At 42.9% G+C, this 17,479-nt stretch overlaps 1 protein-coding gene across 4 annotated transcripts in view; it reads left to right on the top strand.

Annotated features, from left to right (window-relative positions):
* Positions 1-15,749, top strand: part of LOC116358998 (adhesion G protein-coupled receptor E1-like) — a 62,136-nt gene extending 46,387 nt beyond the window's left edge. For 2 of the 4 annotated variants that reach the window (XM_031811590.1, XM_031811589.1), the window contains 3 exons: positions 9,402-9,530; positions 10,956-11,077; positions 15,433-15,749. In XM_031811590.1, the coding sequence (XP_031667450.1) occupies positions 9,402-9,530; positions 10,956-11,075 (249 nt within the window). In that variant the 3' untranslated portion in view covers positions 11,076-11,077; positions 15,433-15,749. Of the gene's footprint in view, positions 1-7,593; positions 7,831-9,401; positions 9,531-10,955; positions 11,078-15,432 lie in introns of those variants that run through there. The other 2 variants (XR_004206578.1, XM_031811592.1) reach the window with 2 other exon arrangements.
* Positions 15,750-17,479: the final 1,730 nt, after the last annotated feature.

Below are 17,479 nucleotides of genomic sequence, written 5' to 3' on the forward strand. Positions count from 1 at the left end.
AGTGTATATAGACAGTTTAAGTGTTTATAGACAGGTTTAGTGTGTATAGACAGTTTAAGTGTGTATAGACAGTTTTAGTGTTTATAGACAGGTTTAGTGTGTATAGACAGTTTAAGTGTTTATAGACAGGTTTAGTGTGTATAGACAGTTTAAGTGTGTATAGACAGTTTTAGTGTGTGTAGACAGTTTTAGTGTGTATAGACAGTTTAAGTGTGTATAGACAGTTTTAGTGTATATAGACAGTTTTAGTGTGTATAGACAGTTTAAGTGTGTATAGACAGTTTTAGTGTATATAGACAGTTTAAGTGTGTATAGACAGTTTTAGTGTTTATAGACAGGTTTAGTGTGTGTAGACAGTTTGAGTGTGTGTAGACAGTTTTAGTGTGTATAGACAGTTTAAGTGTGTATAGACAGGTTTAGTGTGTATAGACAGTTTGGCAGTTCTCAGACGTCAGCTTGTGTTATGTTATACTAGGCTTTGGTATGTAGTTTTATGTTATATGTTAAGATTAGATAACATCATAATATACGTTAGCTACTATGTTATGTTATGCTATAAGTTAGTATATGTTATTGTATGTGTCACTATACTGTATTTAAGGTACGTTCAGGTAGTTATGTTATGGATGTTATGGATGTAGTTCTATGTTCAGGTAGTTATGTTATGGATGTTATGGATGTAGTTCTATGTTCAGGTAGTTGTGTTATGGATGTTATAGATGTAGTACTATGTTCAGGTAGTTATGTTATGGATGTTATGGATGTAGTACTTTGTTCAGGTAGTTGTGTTATAGATGTTATGGATGTAGTTCTATGTTCAGGTAGTTGTGTTATGGATGTTATGGATGTAGTACTTTGTTCAGGTAGTTGTGTTATAGATGTTATAGATGTAGTTCTATGTTCAGGTAGTTGTGTTATGGATGTTATGGATGTAGTACTTTGTTCAGGTAGTTATGTTATAGATGTTATGGATGTAGTACTATGTTCAGGTAGTTATGTTATAGATGTTATGGATGTAGTTCTATGTTCAGGTTGTTATGTTATGGATGTAGTTCTATGTTCAGGTAGTTATGTTATGGATGTTATGGATGTAGTTCCATGTTCAGGTAGTTGTGTTATGGATGTTATGGATGTAGTACTATGTTCAGGATATGTTCTGTTATTTATTACTGTCAGAATATCACTGTTTCCAGGAAGCAACACAGTAACAAGACTGACGCTAGTTGGCTATTTGGAGAGTCCCTGAATGAGTCAGAGCTGGGTTCAAATACTACTCGATATATATTGCAAACAGTTCATCTGGGCTTTATTGAGTTTGCCTTGCGTAATTGAACCAATAGAATAGTGTCTACAGTACAAACCCTGCCCATACAGCACTTCAGACAGGCTAGAAATGAAAGGATCTGAAATATTTTAAATAGTATTTGAACCCAGGTCTGATACGAGGACAGATTTCTCTACTTCTTTGCCTTGACTGAGTGAGCATAGCCTTGCTATTGAGAAAGACCGCCAAAAGCAGACCTGGCTCTCAAAAGAAGACAGGCTATGTGCACACTGCCCACAAAATTAGGTGGAAACTGAGCTGCACTTCCTAACCTCCTGCCCAATGTATGACCATATTAGAGACACATATTTCAGACAGACAGACAGACAGACAGACAGACAGACAGACAGACAGACAGACAGACAGACAGACAGACAGACAGACAGACAGACAGACAGACAGACAGACAGACAGACAGACAGACAGACAGACAGACAGACAGACAGACAGACAGACAGACAGACAGACAGACAGACAGACAGAATGTGCTCAACAAGTCACATAACAATTTGGAAGGACTCACTCTGTGAAGGATTCGTTATGTGTTCAGTGATAGTGATATCTATACATGTTACATGGACTCATTGTGTTCAGTGATAGTGATATCTATACATGTTACATGGACTCACTGTGTTCAGTGATAGTGATACTTATACATGTTACATGGACTCGTTATGTGTTCTGTGATAGTGATATCTATACATGTTACATGGACTCACTGTGTTCAGTGATAGTGATATCTATACATGTTACATGGACTCACTGTGTTCAGTGATAGTGATACCTATACATGTTACATGGACTCACTGTGTTCAGTGATAGTGATATCTATACATGTTACATGGACTCACTGTGTTCAGTGATAGTGATACCTATACATGTTAAAAGGACTCACTCTGTGTTCTCTGGAACAGAGTGCCATTTGGGATTTTTATTTTTTATTTTATTTCACCTTTATTTAACCAGGTAGGCTAGTTGAGAACAAGTTCTCATTTGCAACTGCGACCTGGCCAAGATAAAGCATAGCAGTGTGAGCATACAACAAAGAGTTACACATGGAGTAAACAATTAACAAGTCAGTAGAAAACGAAGGGGGGGTCTATATACAATGTGTGCAAAAGGCATGAGGAGGTAGGCAAATAATTACAATTTTGCAGATTAACACTGGAGTGATAAAAGATCAGATGGTCATGTACAGGTAGAGATATTGGTGTGCAGAAGAGCAGAAAAGTAAATAAATAGAAACAGTACGGGGATGAGGTAGGTGAAAAGGGTGGGCTATTTACCAATAGACTATGTACAGCTGCAGCGATCGGTTAGCTGCTCAGATAGCTGATGTTTGAAGTTGGTGAGGGAGATAAAAGTCTCCAACTTCAGCGATTTTTGCAATTCGTTCCAGTCACAGGCAGCAGAGTACTGGAACGAAAGGCGGCCAAATGAGGTGTTGGCTTTAGGGATGATCAGTGAGATACACCTGCTGGAGCGCGTGCTACGGATGGGTGTTGCCATCGTGACCAGTGAGCTGAGATAAGGCGGAGCTTTACCTAGCATAGACTTGTAGATGACCTGGAGCCAGTGGGTCTGGCGACGAATATGTAGCGAGGGCCAGCCGACTATAGCATACAAGTCGCAGTGGTGGGTAGTATAAGGTGCTTTAGTGACAAAACGGATGGCACTGTGATAGACTGCATCCAGTTTGCTGAGTAGAGTGTTGGAAGCCATTTTGTAGATGACATCGCCGAAGTCGAGGATCGGTAGGATAGTCAGTTTTACTAGGGTAAGCTTGGCGGCTTGAGTGAAGGAGGCTTTGTTGCGGAATAGAAAGCCGACTCTTGATTTGATTTTCGATTGGAGATGTTTGATATGAGTCTGGAAGGAGAGTTTGCAGTCTAGCCAGACACCTAGGTACTTATAGACGTCCACATATTCTAGGTCGGAACCATCCAGGGTGGTGATGCTAGTCGGGCATGCAGGTGCAGGCAGCGACCGGTTGAAAAGCATGCATTTGGTTTTACTAGCGTTTAAGAGCAGTTGGAGGCCACGGAAGGAGTGTTGTATGGCATTGAAGCTTGTTTGGAGGTTAGATAGCACAGTGTCCAAAGACGGGCCGAAAGTATATAGAATGGTGTCGTCTGCGTAGAGGTGGATCAGGGAATCGCCCGCAGCAAGAGCAACATCATTGATATACACAGAGAAAAGAGTCGGCCCGAGAATTGAACCCTGTGGCACCCCCATAGAGACTGCCAGAGGACCGGACAGCATGCCCTCCGATTTGACACACTGAACTCTGTCTGCAAAGTAATTGGTGAACCAGGCAAGGCAGTCATCCGAAAAACCGAGGCTACTGAGTCTGCCGATAAGAATATGGTGATTGACAGAGTCGAAAGCCTTGGCGAGGTCGATGAAGACGGCTGCACAGTACTGTCTTTTATCGATGGCGGTTATGATGTCGTTTAGTACCTTGAGTGTGGCTGAGGTGCACCCATGACCGGCTCGGAAACCAGATTGCACAGCGGAGAAGGTACGGTGGGATTCGAGATGGTCAGTGACCTGTTTGTTGACTTGGCTTTCGAAGACCTTAGATAGGCAGGGCAGGATGGATATAGGTCTGTAACAGTTTGGGTCCAGGGTGTCTCCCCCTTTGAAGAGGGGGATGACTGCGGCAGCTTTCCAATCCTTGGGGATCTCAGACGAGATGAAAGAGAGGTTGAACAGGCTGGTAATAGGGGTTGCGACAATGGTGGCAGATAGTTTCAGAAATAGAGGGTCCAGATTGTCAAGCCCAGCTGATTTGTACGGGTCCAGGTTTTGCAGCTCTTTCAGAACATCTGCTATCTGGATTTGGGTAAAGGAGAACCTGGAGAGGCTTGGGCGAGGAGCTGCGGGGGGGGCGGAGCTGTTGGCCGAGGTTGAAGTAGCCAGGCGGAAGGCATGGCCAGCCGTTGAGAAATGCTTATTGAAGTTTTCGATAATCATGGATTTATCAGTGGTGACCGTGTTACCTAGCCTCAGTGCAGTGGGCAGCTGGGAGGAGGTGCTCTTGTTCTCCATGGACTTCACAGTGTCCCAGAACTTTTTGGAGTTGGAGCTACAGGATGCAAACTTCTGCCTGAAGAAGCTGGCCTTAGCTTTCCTGACTGACTGCGTGTATTGGTTCCGGACTTCCCTGAACAGTTGCATATCACGGGGACTATTCGATGCTATTGCAGTCCGCCACAGGATGTTTTTGTGCTGGTCGAGGGCAGTCAGGTCTGGGGTGAACCAAGGGCTGTATCTGTTCTTAGTTCTGCATTTTTTGAACGGAGCATGCTTATCTAAAATGGTGAGGAAGTTACTTTTAAAGAATGACCAGGCATCCTCAACTGACGGGATGAGGTCAATGTCCTTCCAGAATACCCGGGCCAGGTCGATTAGAAAGGCCTGCTCACAGAAGTGTTTTAGGGAGCGTTTGACAGTGATGAGGGGTGGTCGTTTGACTGCGGCTCCGTAGCGGATACAGGCAATGAGGCAGTGATCGCTGAGATCCTGGTTGAAGACAGCGGAGGTGTATTTGGAGGGCCAGTTGGTCAGGATGACGTCTATGAGGGTGCCCTTGTTTACAGAGTTAGGGTTGTACCTGGTGGGTTCCTTGATGATTTGTGTGAGATTGAGGGCATCTAGCTTAGATTGTAGGACTGGCGGGGTGTTAAGCATATCCCAGTTTAGGTCACCTAACAGAACAAACTCTGAAGCTAGATGGGGGGCGATCAATTCACAAATGGTGTCCAGGGCACAGCTGGGAGCTGAGGGGGGTCGGTAGCAGGCGGCAACCGTGAGAGACTTATTTCTGGAGAGAGTAATTTTCAAAATTAGTAGTTCGAACTGTTTGGGTATGGACCTGGAAAGTATGACATTACTTTGCAGGCCATCTCTGCAGTAAACTGCAACTCCTCCCCCTTTGGCAGTTCTATCTTGACGGAAGATGTTATAGTTGGGTATGGAAATCTCTGAATTTTTGGTGGCCTTCCTGAGCCAGGATTCAGACACAGCAAGGACATCAGGGTTAGCAGAGTGTGCTAAAGCAGTGAGTAAGACAAACTTAGGGAGGAGGCTTCTGATGTTGACATGCATGAAACCAAGGCTTTTTCGAACACAGAAGTCAACAAATGAGGGTGCCTGGGGACATGCAGGGCCTGGGTTTACCTCCACATCACCCGCGGAACAGAGAAGGAGTAGTATGAGGGTGCGGCTAAAGGCTATCAAAACTGGTCGCCTAGAGCGTTGGGGACAGAGAATAAGAGGAGCAGGTTTCTGGGCATGGTAGAATATATTCAGGGCATAATGCGCAGACAGGGGTATGGTGGGGTGCGGGTACAGCGGAGGTAAGCCCAGGCACTGGGTGATGATGAGAGAGGTTGTATCTCTGGACATGCTGGTAGTAATGGGTGAGGTCACCGCATGTGTGGGAGGTGGGACAAAGGAGTTATCAGGGGTATGAAGAGTGGAACTAGGGGCTCCATTGTGAACTAAAACAATGATAACTAACCTGAACAACAGTATACAAGGCATATTGACATTTGAGAGAGACATACAGCGAGGCATACAGTAATCACAGGTGTTGAATTGGGAAAGCTAGCTAAAACAGTAGGTGAGACAACAGCTAATCAGCTAGCACAACAACAGCAGGTAAAATGGCGTAGACTAGGCAACGGGGCCAACAGATAAAACAAACAAGCAGAATGGAGTACCGTGATTTATGGACAGTCCAGCGTGCATCAGCTATGTAGCCAAGAGATCAGTGTCCAGGGGGCAGCGGTGGATGGGGAAGGGAAGCTGGACTGGCGAGTGTTATCCAGGTTAAAAAAAACGAACAATGACTAAATAGCTTGTAGCTAGTTAGCTGGTTAGCTTCTGGAGGTTCTTGAGTGTGTTCTAAAAATAAATAAAAAATAATAGCGATTCCGTATCACATTGGGTGAGGCAGGTTTCCGGAAGGTATAAACAAATTAAAAGTCAAAAGAGATAGAAAGTAAATATGGGTCCGGTGGGCGTTTGGGACGCGGCGATTCAGGCGGTTAGCAGGCCTGTGCTAACAAGCTAACAGTTTGTAGGCCCGGGCTAGACAAGGTAGCAGTTAGCGGACCGGAGCTGGACAAGCTAGCAGTTAGCAGGCCGAATTAGCAAGCAGGGAGATAGCGAGGGCTAGAGAGTTAGCCTTTGGGGGACGTCGCGATGGGGTGAGTCTGTTTATTCCTCTTCATGCGGTGACATCGATAGACCGGTCGTGGGCCCGGGTATTGTAGCTCAGGAGTATGCTACGGTGGTAGCGCAGGCCGGGCTAGCTTCAAGCTAAGTGGGTGGAAACGCTAGCCAGGGGTAATCGTCCAGGGTTGCGTTTTAGCTAGATAGCTAGTTGTGAAGATCCAGCGTATTTGGAAGCTTAGGTTTAGCAAAATGTTTTTAAAAAGGGATAGCTATGTAAAAAACGAAAAATATGTAAAAAAAAACGAAAAATAAACAAAATATAAACAAAATATACAGGGACACGACACGACAGGACGACTTACTGCTACGCCATCTTGGATCTTGCTTGGATGAACAAATAATAACTCTCTCTGTCTCTCTGTCTCTCTGTCTCTCTCTGTCTCTGTCTCTGTCTCTCTGTCTCTCTCTGTCTCTCTGTCTCTCTGTCTCTCTGTCTCTCTGTCTCTCTGTCTCTCTGTCTCTCTGTCTCTCTGTCTCTCTGTCTCTCTGTCTCTCTGTCTCTCTGTCTCTCTGTCTCTCTGTCTCTCTGTCTCTCTGTGCTCTCTGTCTCTCTGTCTCTCTGTCTCTCTCTGTCTCTCTGTCTCTCTGTCTCTCTGTCTCTCTGTCTCTCTCTGTCTCTCTCTGTCTCTCTGTCTCTCTGTCTCTCTGTCTCTCTGTCTCTCTGTGTCTCTCTCTGTCTCTCTGTCTCTCTGTCTCTCTGTCTCTCTCTGTCTCTCTGTCTCTCTCTGTCTCTCTGTCTCTCTGTCTCTCTCTGTCTCTCTGTCTCTCTGTCTCTCTGTCTCTCTCTGTCTCTCTCTGTCTCTCTGTCTCTCTGTCTTCTCTCTCTCTGTCTCTCTGTCTCTCTGTCTCTCTGTGTCTCTCTCTGTCTCTCTGTCTCTCTGTCTCTCTGTCTCTCTCTGTTCTCTCTGTCTCTCTGTCTCTCTCTGTCTCTCTGTCTCTCTGTCTCTCTGTCTCTCTGTCTCTCTGTCTCTCTCTGTCTCTCTGTCTCTCTCTGTCTCTCTCTGTCTCCCTGTGTCTCCTCACAGGTCTTAATTTCAGTCTGCTGGGGAACCTAGAGGCCAGATATTGTCCCTGGGGCTACACAGCCAAAGGGAGTCAACAATGTGGTGATATGGATGAGTGTAAAGAGTGGGACAGTAACCCACCCTGTGGAAGTAATGCCGCATGTTACAACACACAGGGGAGCTTCTACTGTCAGTGTCTACCTGGGTTCAGATCCACAACGACTGTCCAGTTTACTGCTCTCACTGGGGAGTGTAAGGGTGAGGATTATAGTGTGTGTGTGTGTGTACGTGAATATTACATGTCAAGGTAACAAACCATTACTTGGTCTTATCTGTGCAGTACTGAGAGTTTGTAGACCATGTTAATGATCATCAACTGTGTGTGGGTGTGCGGGGGGGGGGGGGGGGGGGGGGGGTCAGGGAATAATGATATTATTCTATATAAATTGTGTTAAATTAGCTGTGTCAGTTCTGGAATACACACTGTCTTGAGGTCCTGGAGGAGAGATTATGGAATCACTGGAGGAGAGGTTAGGGATTCACTGGAGGAGGGATTATGGAATCACTGGAGGAGAGGTTAGGGAGGTAAAGCTCCGCCTTATCTCAGCTCACTGGTCGCAATGGCAACACCCATCCGTAGCACGCGCTCCAGCAGGTATATCTCACTGATCATCCCTAAAGCAAACACCTCATTTGGCCGCCTTTCGTTCCAGTACTCTGCTGCCTGTGACTGGAACGAATTGCAAAAATCGCTGAAGTTGGAGACTTTTATCTCCCTCACCAACTTCAAACATCAGCTATCTGAGCAGCTAACCGATCGCTGCAGCTGTACATAGTCTATTGGTAAATAGCCCACCCATTTTCACCTACCTCATCCCCATACTGTTTTTATTTATTTACTTTTCTGCTCTTTTGCATACCAATATCTCTACCTGTACATGACCATCTGATCATTTATCACTCCAGTGTTAATCTGCAAAATTGTTATTATTCGCCTACCTCCTCATGCCTTTTGCACACATTGTATATAGACTCCCCCTTTGTTTTCTACTGTGTTATTGACTTGTAAATTGTTTACTCCATGTGTAACTCTGTGTTGTCTGCTCACACTGCTATGCTTTATCTTGGCCAGGTCGCAGTTGCAAATGAGAACTTGTTCTCAACTAGCCTACCTGGTTAAATAAAGGTGTTCTCAACTAGACTACCTGGTTAAATAAAGGTGTTCTCAACTAGCCTACCTGCTTAAATAAAGGTGTTCTCAACTAGCCTACCTGGTTAAATAAAGGTGTTCTCAACTAGACTACCTGGTTAAATCAAGGTGAAATAAATAAAATAAATCAAAAAAGGGATTCACTGGAGGAGAGATTATGGAATCACTGGAGGACAGATTCACTGGAGGAGAGATTATGGAATCACTGGAGGAGAGGTTATTGAATCACTGGAGGAGAGGTTAGGGAATCACTGGAGGAGAGGTTAGGGAATCACTGGAGGAGAGGTTAGGGATTCACTGGAGGAGAGATTATGGAATCACTGGAGGAGAGATTATGGAACCACTGGAGGAGAGGTTAGGGAATCACTGGAGGAGAGATTAGGGAATCACTGGAGGAGAGGTTAGGGAATCACTGGAGGAGAGGCTAGGGATTCACTGGAGGAGAGGTTAGGGAGTCACTGGAGGAGAGGTTAGGGATTCACTGGAGGAGAGGTTATCACTGGAGGAGAGGTTAAGGATTCACTGGAGGAGAGGTTATCACTGGAGGAGAGATTTTGTAATCACTGGAGGACAGGTTATGGATTCACTGCGCTATCACCATGTTTCCATCTCTCTACAGACCTCGATGAGTGTCAGGGGAAAGTACAGCTTTGTACCAGCAACACCATTTGCCTCAACACCATCGGGAGCTTCAACTGCCAATGCAAACCTGGTTTCAAATTCTCTGCTTATGCTGGGCACTGTGAAGGTTAGTCCAACATGAGGGCATCATTGTATGTTTGTCTTCTCTTGAATGAATGATTGACTGCTTCAGCTGGAAACATCACTACATACTGTGTATATTTTGTGTATGATCAAGGACAAAACAGAGTGAAACCCTCTTTCCTACACCCCTTCTCTCTCTCTCTCTCTCCCCCTCTCTCCCTATATCTCTCTTCCTATCTCCCTCTCCCCTCTCCCCATTCTCTCAGTCTTACCCTCTCTCTCTCTCTCTCCCTCCTCTCTCCCTATATCTCTCTTCCTATCTCCCTCTCCCCCTCTCCCCATTCTCTCTCTCTTACCCTCTCTCTCTCTCTCTCTCTCTCTCTCTCTCCCCCCTCTCTCCCTATATCTCTCTTCCTATCTCCCTCTCCCCCTCTCCCCATTCTCTCTCTCTTACCCTCTCTCTTTGTCTCTGTCTCTCTCTTTCTTTCTCTCATTATCTCTGTATTTATCTCTGGTCCTCTTGTAGACATCAATGAGTGTAGCGACAGCAACAGCTATGAATGCCACGTTATCAGCTACTGTACAAAAACCATGATATTATTCTATGTAAGTTGTGTCAATGTGATTATGTGTATTTACATATTCATGTAGAGGAAACAGCAACAGCCGAGTGAGAGGCTCAGGTCTCAGTTTAGATTGTCTGTGCGTGTTTGTGTGCTTGTCTGTATGTGTGAATCCTACATGTCAAGGAAACAAAACGTTACTTTGCATTATCTTCTCTGTTCTGTGCCATATTTGTAGAGCGGTGATTCCCCAACTTCTCCTCTAGAAAAACAGAAAGTCCTCTTCTTTGAAGTATTCCACAACTAGCACAGCTGATTCTAATGGTCACCTGATCATCAAGCCTTTCATTTGTTAAATCAGCTACATTAGTTACATCAAATACGTGGAGAGGATAAGGAGAGGTTAGGGAATCACTGGGGGAAAGGTTAGGGAATCACTGGGGGAGAGGTTAGGGAATCACTGGGTGAGAGGTTAGGAATCACTGGAGGAGAGGTTAGGGAATCACTGGAGGAGAGGTTAGGGAATCACTGGAGGAGAGGTTAGGGAATCACTGGAGGAGAGGTTAGGGAATCACTGGGGGAGAGGTTAGGGAATCACTGGGGAGAGGTTAGGGAATCACTGGAGGAGAGGTTAGGTAATCACTTGAAGAGAGATTAGGGAATCACTGGAAGAGAGGTTAGGGAATCACTGGAGGAGAGGTTAGGGAGTCACTGGAAGGAGAGGTTAAGGAATCACTGAATGAGAGGTTAGGGAGTCACTGGATGAGAGGTTGGGGAATCACTGGAGGAGAGGTTAGGGGTCACTGGAGGAGAGGTTAGGGTGTCACTGGAGGAGAGGTTAGGGAGTCACTGGAGGAGAAGTTATGGAGTCACTGCCCTATCAACATGTTTCCTTCTCTCTTCAGACCTCGATGAGTGCCAGGAGACACCTCAGGTTTGTGGCAGCAACACCAGTTGCCTCAACACCTTCGGGAGCTACCACTGCCAGTGCCAACCTGGGTTCAGATTCTCTAATCACACTTTGATGGTGAGTTCTGTTGATTGATTGATTGATTGATTGACTGCTTTAGCTTGAGACATCACTACATACTGTACATATGTATGTATGGGCAGAGTTAATAGAGTCCATAAAGACTATAGCATTTATGTTATATAGACTATTGAGAATATGGATTCAAAGGGACTGAAGATGCCTTAGTGACAATAGATACTAAAGAGACTATAGGGACAATAGCTACTAAGGCAACCACTGAGACTAAAGCATTTATGTTTCTATAGACTATTGAGACTATCGATACTGAGGGACTATAGATACTAAAGAGACTATAGGGACAATAGCTACTAAGGAATCCACTGAGACTAAGCATTTATGTTTCTATAGACTATTGAGACTATCGATACTGAGGGACTATAGATACTAAAGGACTATAGAGACTGTAGAGGAAACCGCAGAAGGTAGGTAACGACAAGAGAATGGTTGAAGATGCATAAGGAGTAACCCGAGGGGGATTCCTGGGTGTGTTGGGGAATAGTACTAAGGGAATGTGGATAGAGTGTGATAAATGACAGGTTAAGATGATTTGACATTGGATATTAAGAGATGAAATGTGGATATTAACACATCGATATTTGGAAAATAATTGGTAAGCTGAAGTATTGAATTTGGGATAATAAGAGATTATTTGTACTGAGGGAATGAGAGCTTTCAGGGGTATTAATATTGGTTTGAAATAGGTGTGTGTATTGAATGAATAACTCAACCAGTTCTGTCCACTGGTTTGAAAGAGTGGGTGTATGAATGAATACCCCAACCACTTCTGTCCACTGGTTTGAAAGAGGTGTGTGTCTGAAGGAATACCCCAACCAGTTCCAGCCACTGGTTGGAAAGAGGTGTGTGTCTGAATGAATACCCCAAACCAGTTCTGTCCACTGGTTTTTGAAAGAGGTGTGTATCTGAATGAATACACCACCAGTACTGTCCACTGGTTTGAAAGAGGTGTGTGTATGAATGAATACCCCAACCCAGTTCTGTCCACAGATTTGAAAGAGGTGTGTGTATGAATGAATACCCCAACCAGTTCTGTCCACTGGTTTGAAAGAGGTGTGTATCTGAATGAATACCCCAACCAGTTCTGTCCACTGGTTGGAAAGATGGTGGTATCTGAATGACTACCCAACCAGTTCTGTCCACTGGTTTGAAAGAGGTGTGTGTATGAATGAATACCCCAACCAGTTCTGTCCACTGGTTTGAAAGAGGTGTTTGTGTGTATGAATGAATACCCCAACCAGTTCTGTCCACTGGTTTTGAAAGAGGTGTGTGTCTGAATGAATACCCCAACCAGTTCTGTACACTGGTTTGAAAGAGGTGTGTGTTTGAATGAATACTCAACCAGTTCTGTCCACTGGTTTGAAAGAGGTGTGTTGTCTGAATTAATACCCCAACCAAATCTGTGAGCTGAGTTTTTAACATTATATAGGGATTCTGCATGATGTGAAGATATGAAAAGAGAGAGTACTATTACCAAATATACTGTATGAATATTATACTCAGGTACTAGAGATGTGATGATGTAACAATGTATGTAGAGTATAATGGTTTACTAGAGATGTGATGATGTAACAATGTATGTAGAGTATAATGGTTTACTAGAGATGTGATGATGTAACAATGTATGTAGAGTATAATGGTTTACTAGAGATGTGATGATGTAACAATGTAGGTAGAGTATAATGTGTTACTAGAGATGTGATGATGTAACAATGTATGTGGAGTATAATGGTTTACTAGAGATGTGATGATGTAACAATGTATGTAGAGTATAATGTGGTACTAGAGATGTGATGATGTAAATATGTATGTAGAGTATAATGGTTTACTAGAGATGTGATGATGTAACAATGTATGTAGAGTATGATGGTTTACTAGAGATGTGATGATGTAACAATGTATGTAGAGTATAATGGTTTACTAGAGATGTGATGATGTAACAATGTATGTAGAGTATAATGTGTTACTAGAGATTTGTTAATGTAATATGTTGTTAGTGGCTTTCAGAGAGCACTTTAATAATGTGGTGTCTTAGTATTTTGAAGTGTTTTGAATACAAGGTCATACGAGGAAAAGAGGAATTGAGACTCATCATATTAGAGGCTGTCATCTGTTGTTTGGTGTTAAAGATAAGCTTCCTGTGGACAAATAGATAAGCTGCCAGTGAAAATGAACAGAACTCACTGAACTCAAACAGGCTGTAAGGGACATTTGGGACAGAAAGAGTAGACAGTACAAGTCAAAAGTTAGGACACGCCTACTCATTCAAGGGTTTTCTTTATTTGAACTATTTTCTACTATCAAATAACACATATGGAATCATGTAGTAACCAAAAAGTGTAAAATAAATTTAAGTAGCCGCCCTTGCGTTGATGACAGCTTTGCACACTCTTGGCATTATCTCAAACAGCTTCATGAGGTAGTCACCTGGAATGCATTTCAATTAACAGGTTTGCTTTGTTAAAAGTTCATTTGAAGAGGCAGGGGTGGTATACAGAATATAGCCTTATTTGGTAAAGACCAAGTCCACATTATGGCAAGAACAGCTCAAATAAACAAAGAGAAACGTCAGTCCATCATTACTTTAAGCCGTGAAGGTCAGTCAATGTGGAACATTTCAAGAACTTACTTTAAGCCATGAAGGTCAGTCAATGTGGAACATTTCAAGAACTTACTTTTAGCCATGAATGTCAGTCAATGTGGAACATTTCAAGAACTTTAAAAGTTTCATCAAGTGCAGTCACAACAAACATCAAGCACTATGATGAAACTGTCTCTCATGAGGACCGCCACAGGAAAGGAAGACCCAGAGTCACCTCTGCTGCAGAGGATCAGTATTATAGTTACCAGCCTCAGCGATTGCAGCCCAATTAAATGCTTCACAGAGTTCAAATAACAGACTCATCTCAACATCAACTGTTCAGAGGAGACTGCATGAATCAGGCCTTCATGGTCAAATTACTGCAAAGAAACCACTACTAAATGACTCCAATAATAAGAAGAGATTTGCTTGCCACCAAGAAACACAAGAAATAGTCATTAAACCGATGAAAATTTGCCCTTTGGTCTGATGAGTCCAAATGTGAGTTTTTTGGTTCCAACCGCCGTGTCGTTGTGAGACACAGAGTAGGTGAACTGATGATCTCCGCATGTGTGGTTCCCACCGTGAAGCATGGAGGAGGAGGTGTAATGGTGTGGGGGTGCTTTGCTGGTGACACGGTCTGTGTTTTATTTAGAATTCAAGGCACACTTAACCAGCATGGCTACCACAGCATTCTGCAGCGATACGCCATCCAATCTGGTTTGCACTTAGTGGGACTATCATTTGTTTTTCAACAGGACAATGACCCAACACACCTCCAGGCTGTGTAAGGGCTGTTTTACCAAGAAGGAAAGTGACAGAGTGCTGCATCCGATGACCTGGCCTCCACAATCACCCGACCTCAAACCCAATATACATGGTTTGGGATGAGTTGGACTGCATAGTGAACGAAAAGCAGCCAACATATGCTCAGCATATGTGGGAACTCCTTCAAGACTTTTGGAAAAGCATTCGAGGTGAAGCTGGTTTAGAGAATGCCAAGAGTGTGCAAAGCTGTCATGAAGGCAACGGGGGGCTACTTTGAAGAATCTAAAACATAGATTATATTTTGGTTTGTTTAAAACTTTTTAGTTACTACATGATTCCATATGTGTTATATTCATAGTTTTGATGTCTTCACTGTTATTTTATAATGTTGAAAATAGTAAAATAAAGAAAAACCCTTGAATGAGTAGGTGTGTCTACACCTGCATTGCTTGCTGTTTGGGGTTTTAGGCTGGGTTTCTGTACAGCACTTTGAGATATCAGCTGATGTACGAAGGGCTATATAAATAAATTTGATTTGATTTGATTTGATTTGTCCAATCTGTGGACTGGTTCTGCATGTCAATGCAACAGGTTCAAAATGATTAGATTACAAGAAAGGAGCTGGGATTGTTTACTTTAGAAGGTGCCTATTCTACTTAATGGGACACTGTATCATCTGAAGTGTCTGAAGTATGATTCTGTTTAATGGGACACTGTATCATCTGAAGTGTCTGAAGTATGATTCTGTTAATGGGACACTGTATCATCTGAAGTGTCTGAAGTATGATTCTGTTTACACATGGTTTCATCAAGACTTCTTGCCCAAGATGCAATAAACTCGATTAAGATGAAGACTTTTAGCACTAATTATTAGATTAAGATGAAGACTTTTAGCACTAATTATTAGATTAAGATGAAGACTTTTAGCACTAATTAAGATGTAGCATAGTGAAAACTAAGTATATGTTTATTTTCTTTCTTCCAGGACTGATGGAAATTCCACTATCAAGTTTTCTGATGAGTTTACCAATGATTTTGTCACGTCTGCTCCTGCTCCCCCTCTCTGACGCTCGAGGTTGCCAGACGGCTCATCATTACTCACACCTCTCCCATCGTTACGCGCCCCAGCGCTTCATCGGACTCACCTGGACTCCATCACGGCATTGATTATCTACCCTATATCTGTCACCCCCTCCAGTTAATTTTCCGCGTCTGCATTGATGTTGTTTTGTTTCTCCTGTCCAGACGCTGTTCCTGTTTTTCGTGTCTGTTAATCCATTAAATATTCATACCCTGTACTTACTTCTCATCTCCCAGCGTCTGGCATCACAGAGCCATTACAGATTGTGTACATTTCCTTTTAAAGACTTGCTGAGGCATTTATCAGTTAGTGACACTGTTGTAATATACAGTATAAAGATACCTGGATCAGGCTGTTTTTTAATAGATTTTTATTGAACCTTTATTTAACTGGACAAGTCAGTTAATTAAAAACAAATTTGATTTACCATGATGCCCTAGGAACAGTGGGGTTAACTGCCTTGTTCAGAGGCAGAACGACATATATGTTTTTCTTCCAGCTCTGGGGATTCGATCTAGCAACCATTCGGTTATTGTCCCAATGCTCTAACCACTAGGCTACTGCCGCCCCTTAGGATACCTATCTCCCTGCTGTTAACCTCTCTGGGTAGGGGGCAGTATTTTCACCTCCGGATGAAAAGCGTGCCCAAGTAAATGCCTTGTTACTCAGGCCCAGAATTTCGCATATGCATATATTAGTAGATTCGGATAGAAAACACTCTAAAGTTTCCAAAACGTTTAAAATAATATGCCTATGAGAATAACAGAACTGATATGACAGGCGAAAACCTGAGACAAATTCATCCAGGAAGTGGAATTGTTTTCATGTGGCTGTTTTTTCAACTCATACCAATAGAGAATCCAATGGTTAGGAATCATATTGCAGTTCCTATGGCTTCCACTAGATGTCAACAGTCTTTGTCCGGTTTAAATATTATTGATTATAAATACAATTAACAACCTGAGGATTAATTATAAGTGTAACTGGGAGTCTCTGAGTGCAACCATATGAAGATCATCAAAGGTAAGTGATTCATTTTATCGCTATTTCTGACTTTAGTGACTCCTCGACTTGGCTGGTAATGATTGTATGCTTTTTTTTTACACGGGGCGCTGTCCTCAGATAATCACATGGTATGCTTTCACCGTAAAGCCTTTTTGAAATTTGACACAGCGGCTGGATTAACAGAAGTTAATCTTTAAGGGAGATCCCTCATTATTTGTTTGTACAAATGTTGCACAAAGGGAAATTGTCCTGTTAATCCAACCACGGTGTCAGATTTCTAAAATGCTTTTCGGCAAAAGCATACCTAGCCCAGAACATACCTAGCCTAGATCATAGCCCAGTTGACAAATTATTCCAAACAGTAACCAGCCAAGCAGAAGCGTTACAAAACTCAGAAATGGAGATAAAATAATCCCTTACCTTTGATGATCTTCATATGGTGGCAATCAGAAGACATTCATTTACTCAATAAATGTTCATTTTGTTCAATAAAGTCTCTTTACATCCAAAAACCTCAGTTTTGTTCGCACGTTTCTTCAGTAATCCACAGGCTCAAACGCAGTCAAAACAGGCAGACAAAAAATGATATCCTTAAAGTACATAGAAACATGTCAAACGATGTTTATATCAATCCTCAGGTTGTTTTTGGCCTAAATGATCTATACATTTTCAACCGACAATAACATTGTCAATATAAAAGTAAACAAGAAATGCGCTCTCTCGGGATTGTGCATGAAAAAGCTCTGCGACACGGTAGTGTCCACTCATTCAGACTGGTCTTACTCCCTCATTTTAAAATACAAGCCTGAACGATTTCTAAAGACTGTTGACATCTAGGGGAAGACATAGGATCTGCAAATTGAGTCCTAAATCAATGGATACTGTAATGGCATTGAATAGAAAACTACAAAATCCCCCCCCCAAAAAACTTCCTGAATGGATTTTT

Source organism: Oncorhynchus kisutch, unplaced genomic scaffold (assembly GCF_002021735.2).
Source record: "Oncorhynchus kisutch isolate 150728-3 unplaced genomic scaffold, Okis_V2 Okis01b-Okis20b_hom, whole genome shotgun sequence".
In the NCBI taxonomy this organism is placed as follows: Eukaryota; Metazoa; Chordata; class Actinopteri; order Salmoniformes; family Salmonidae; genus Oncorhynchus; species Oncorhynchus kisutch.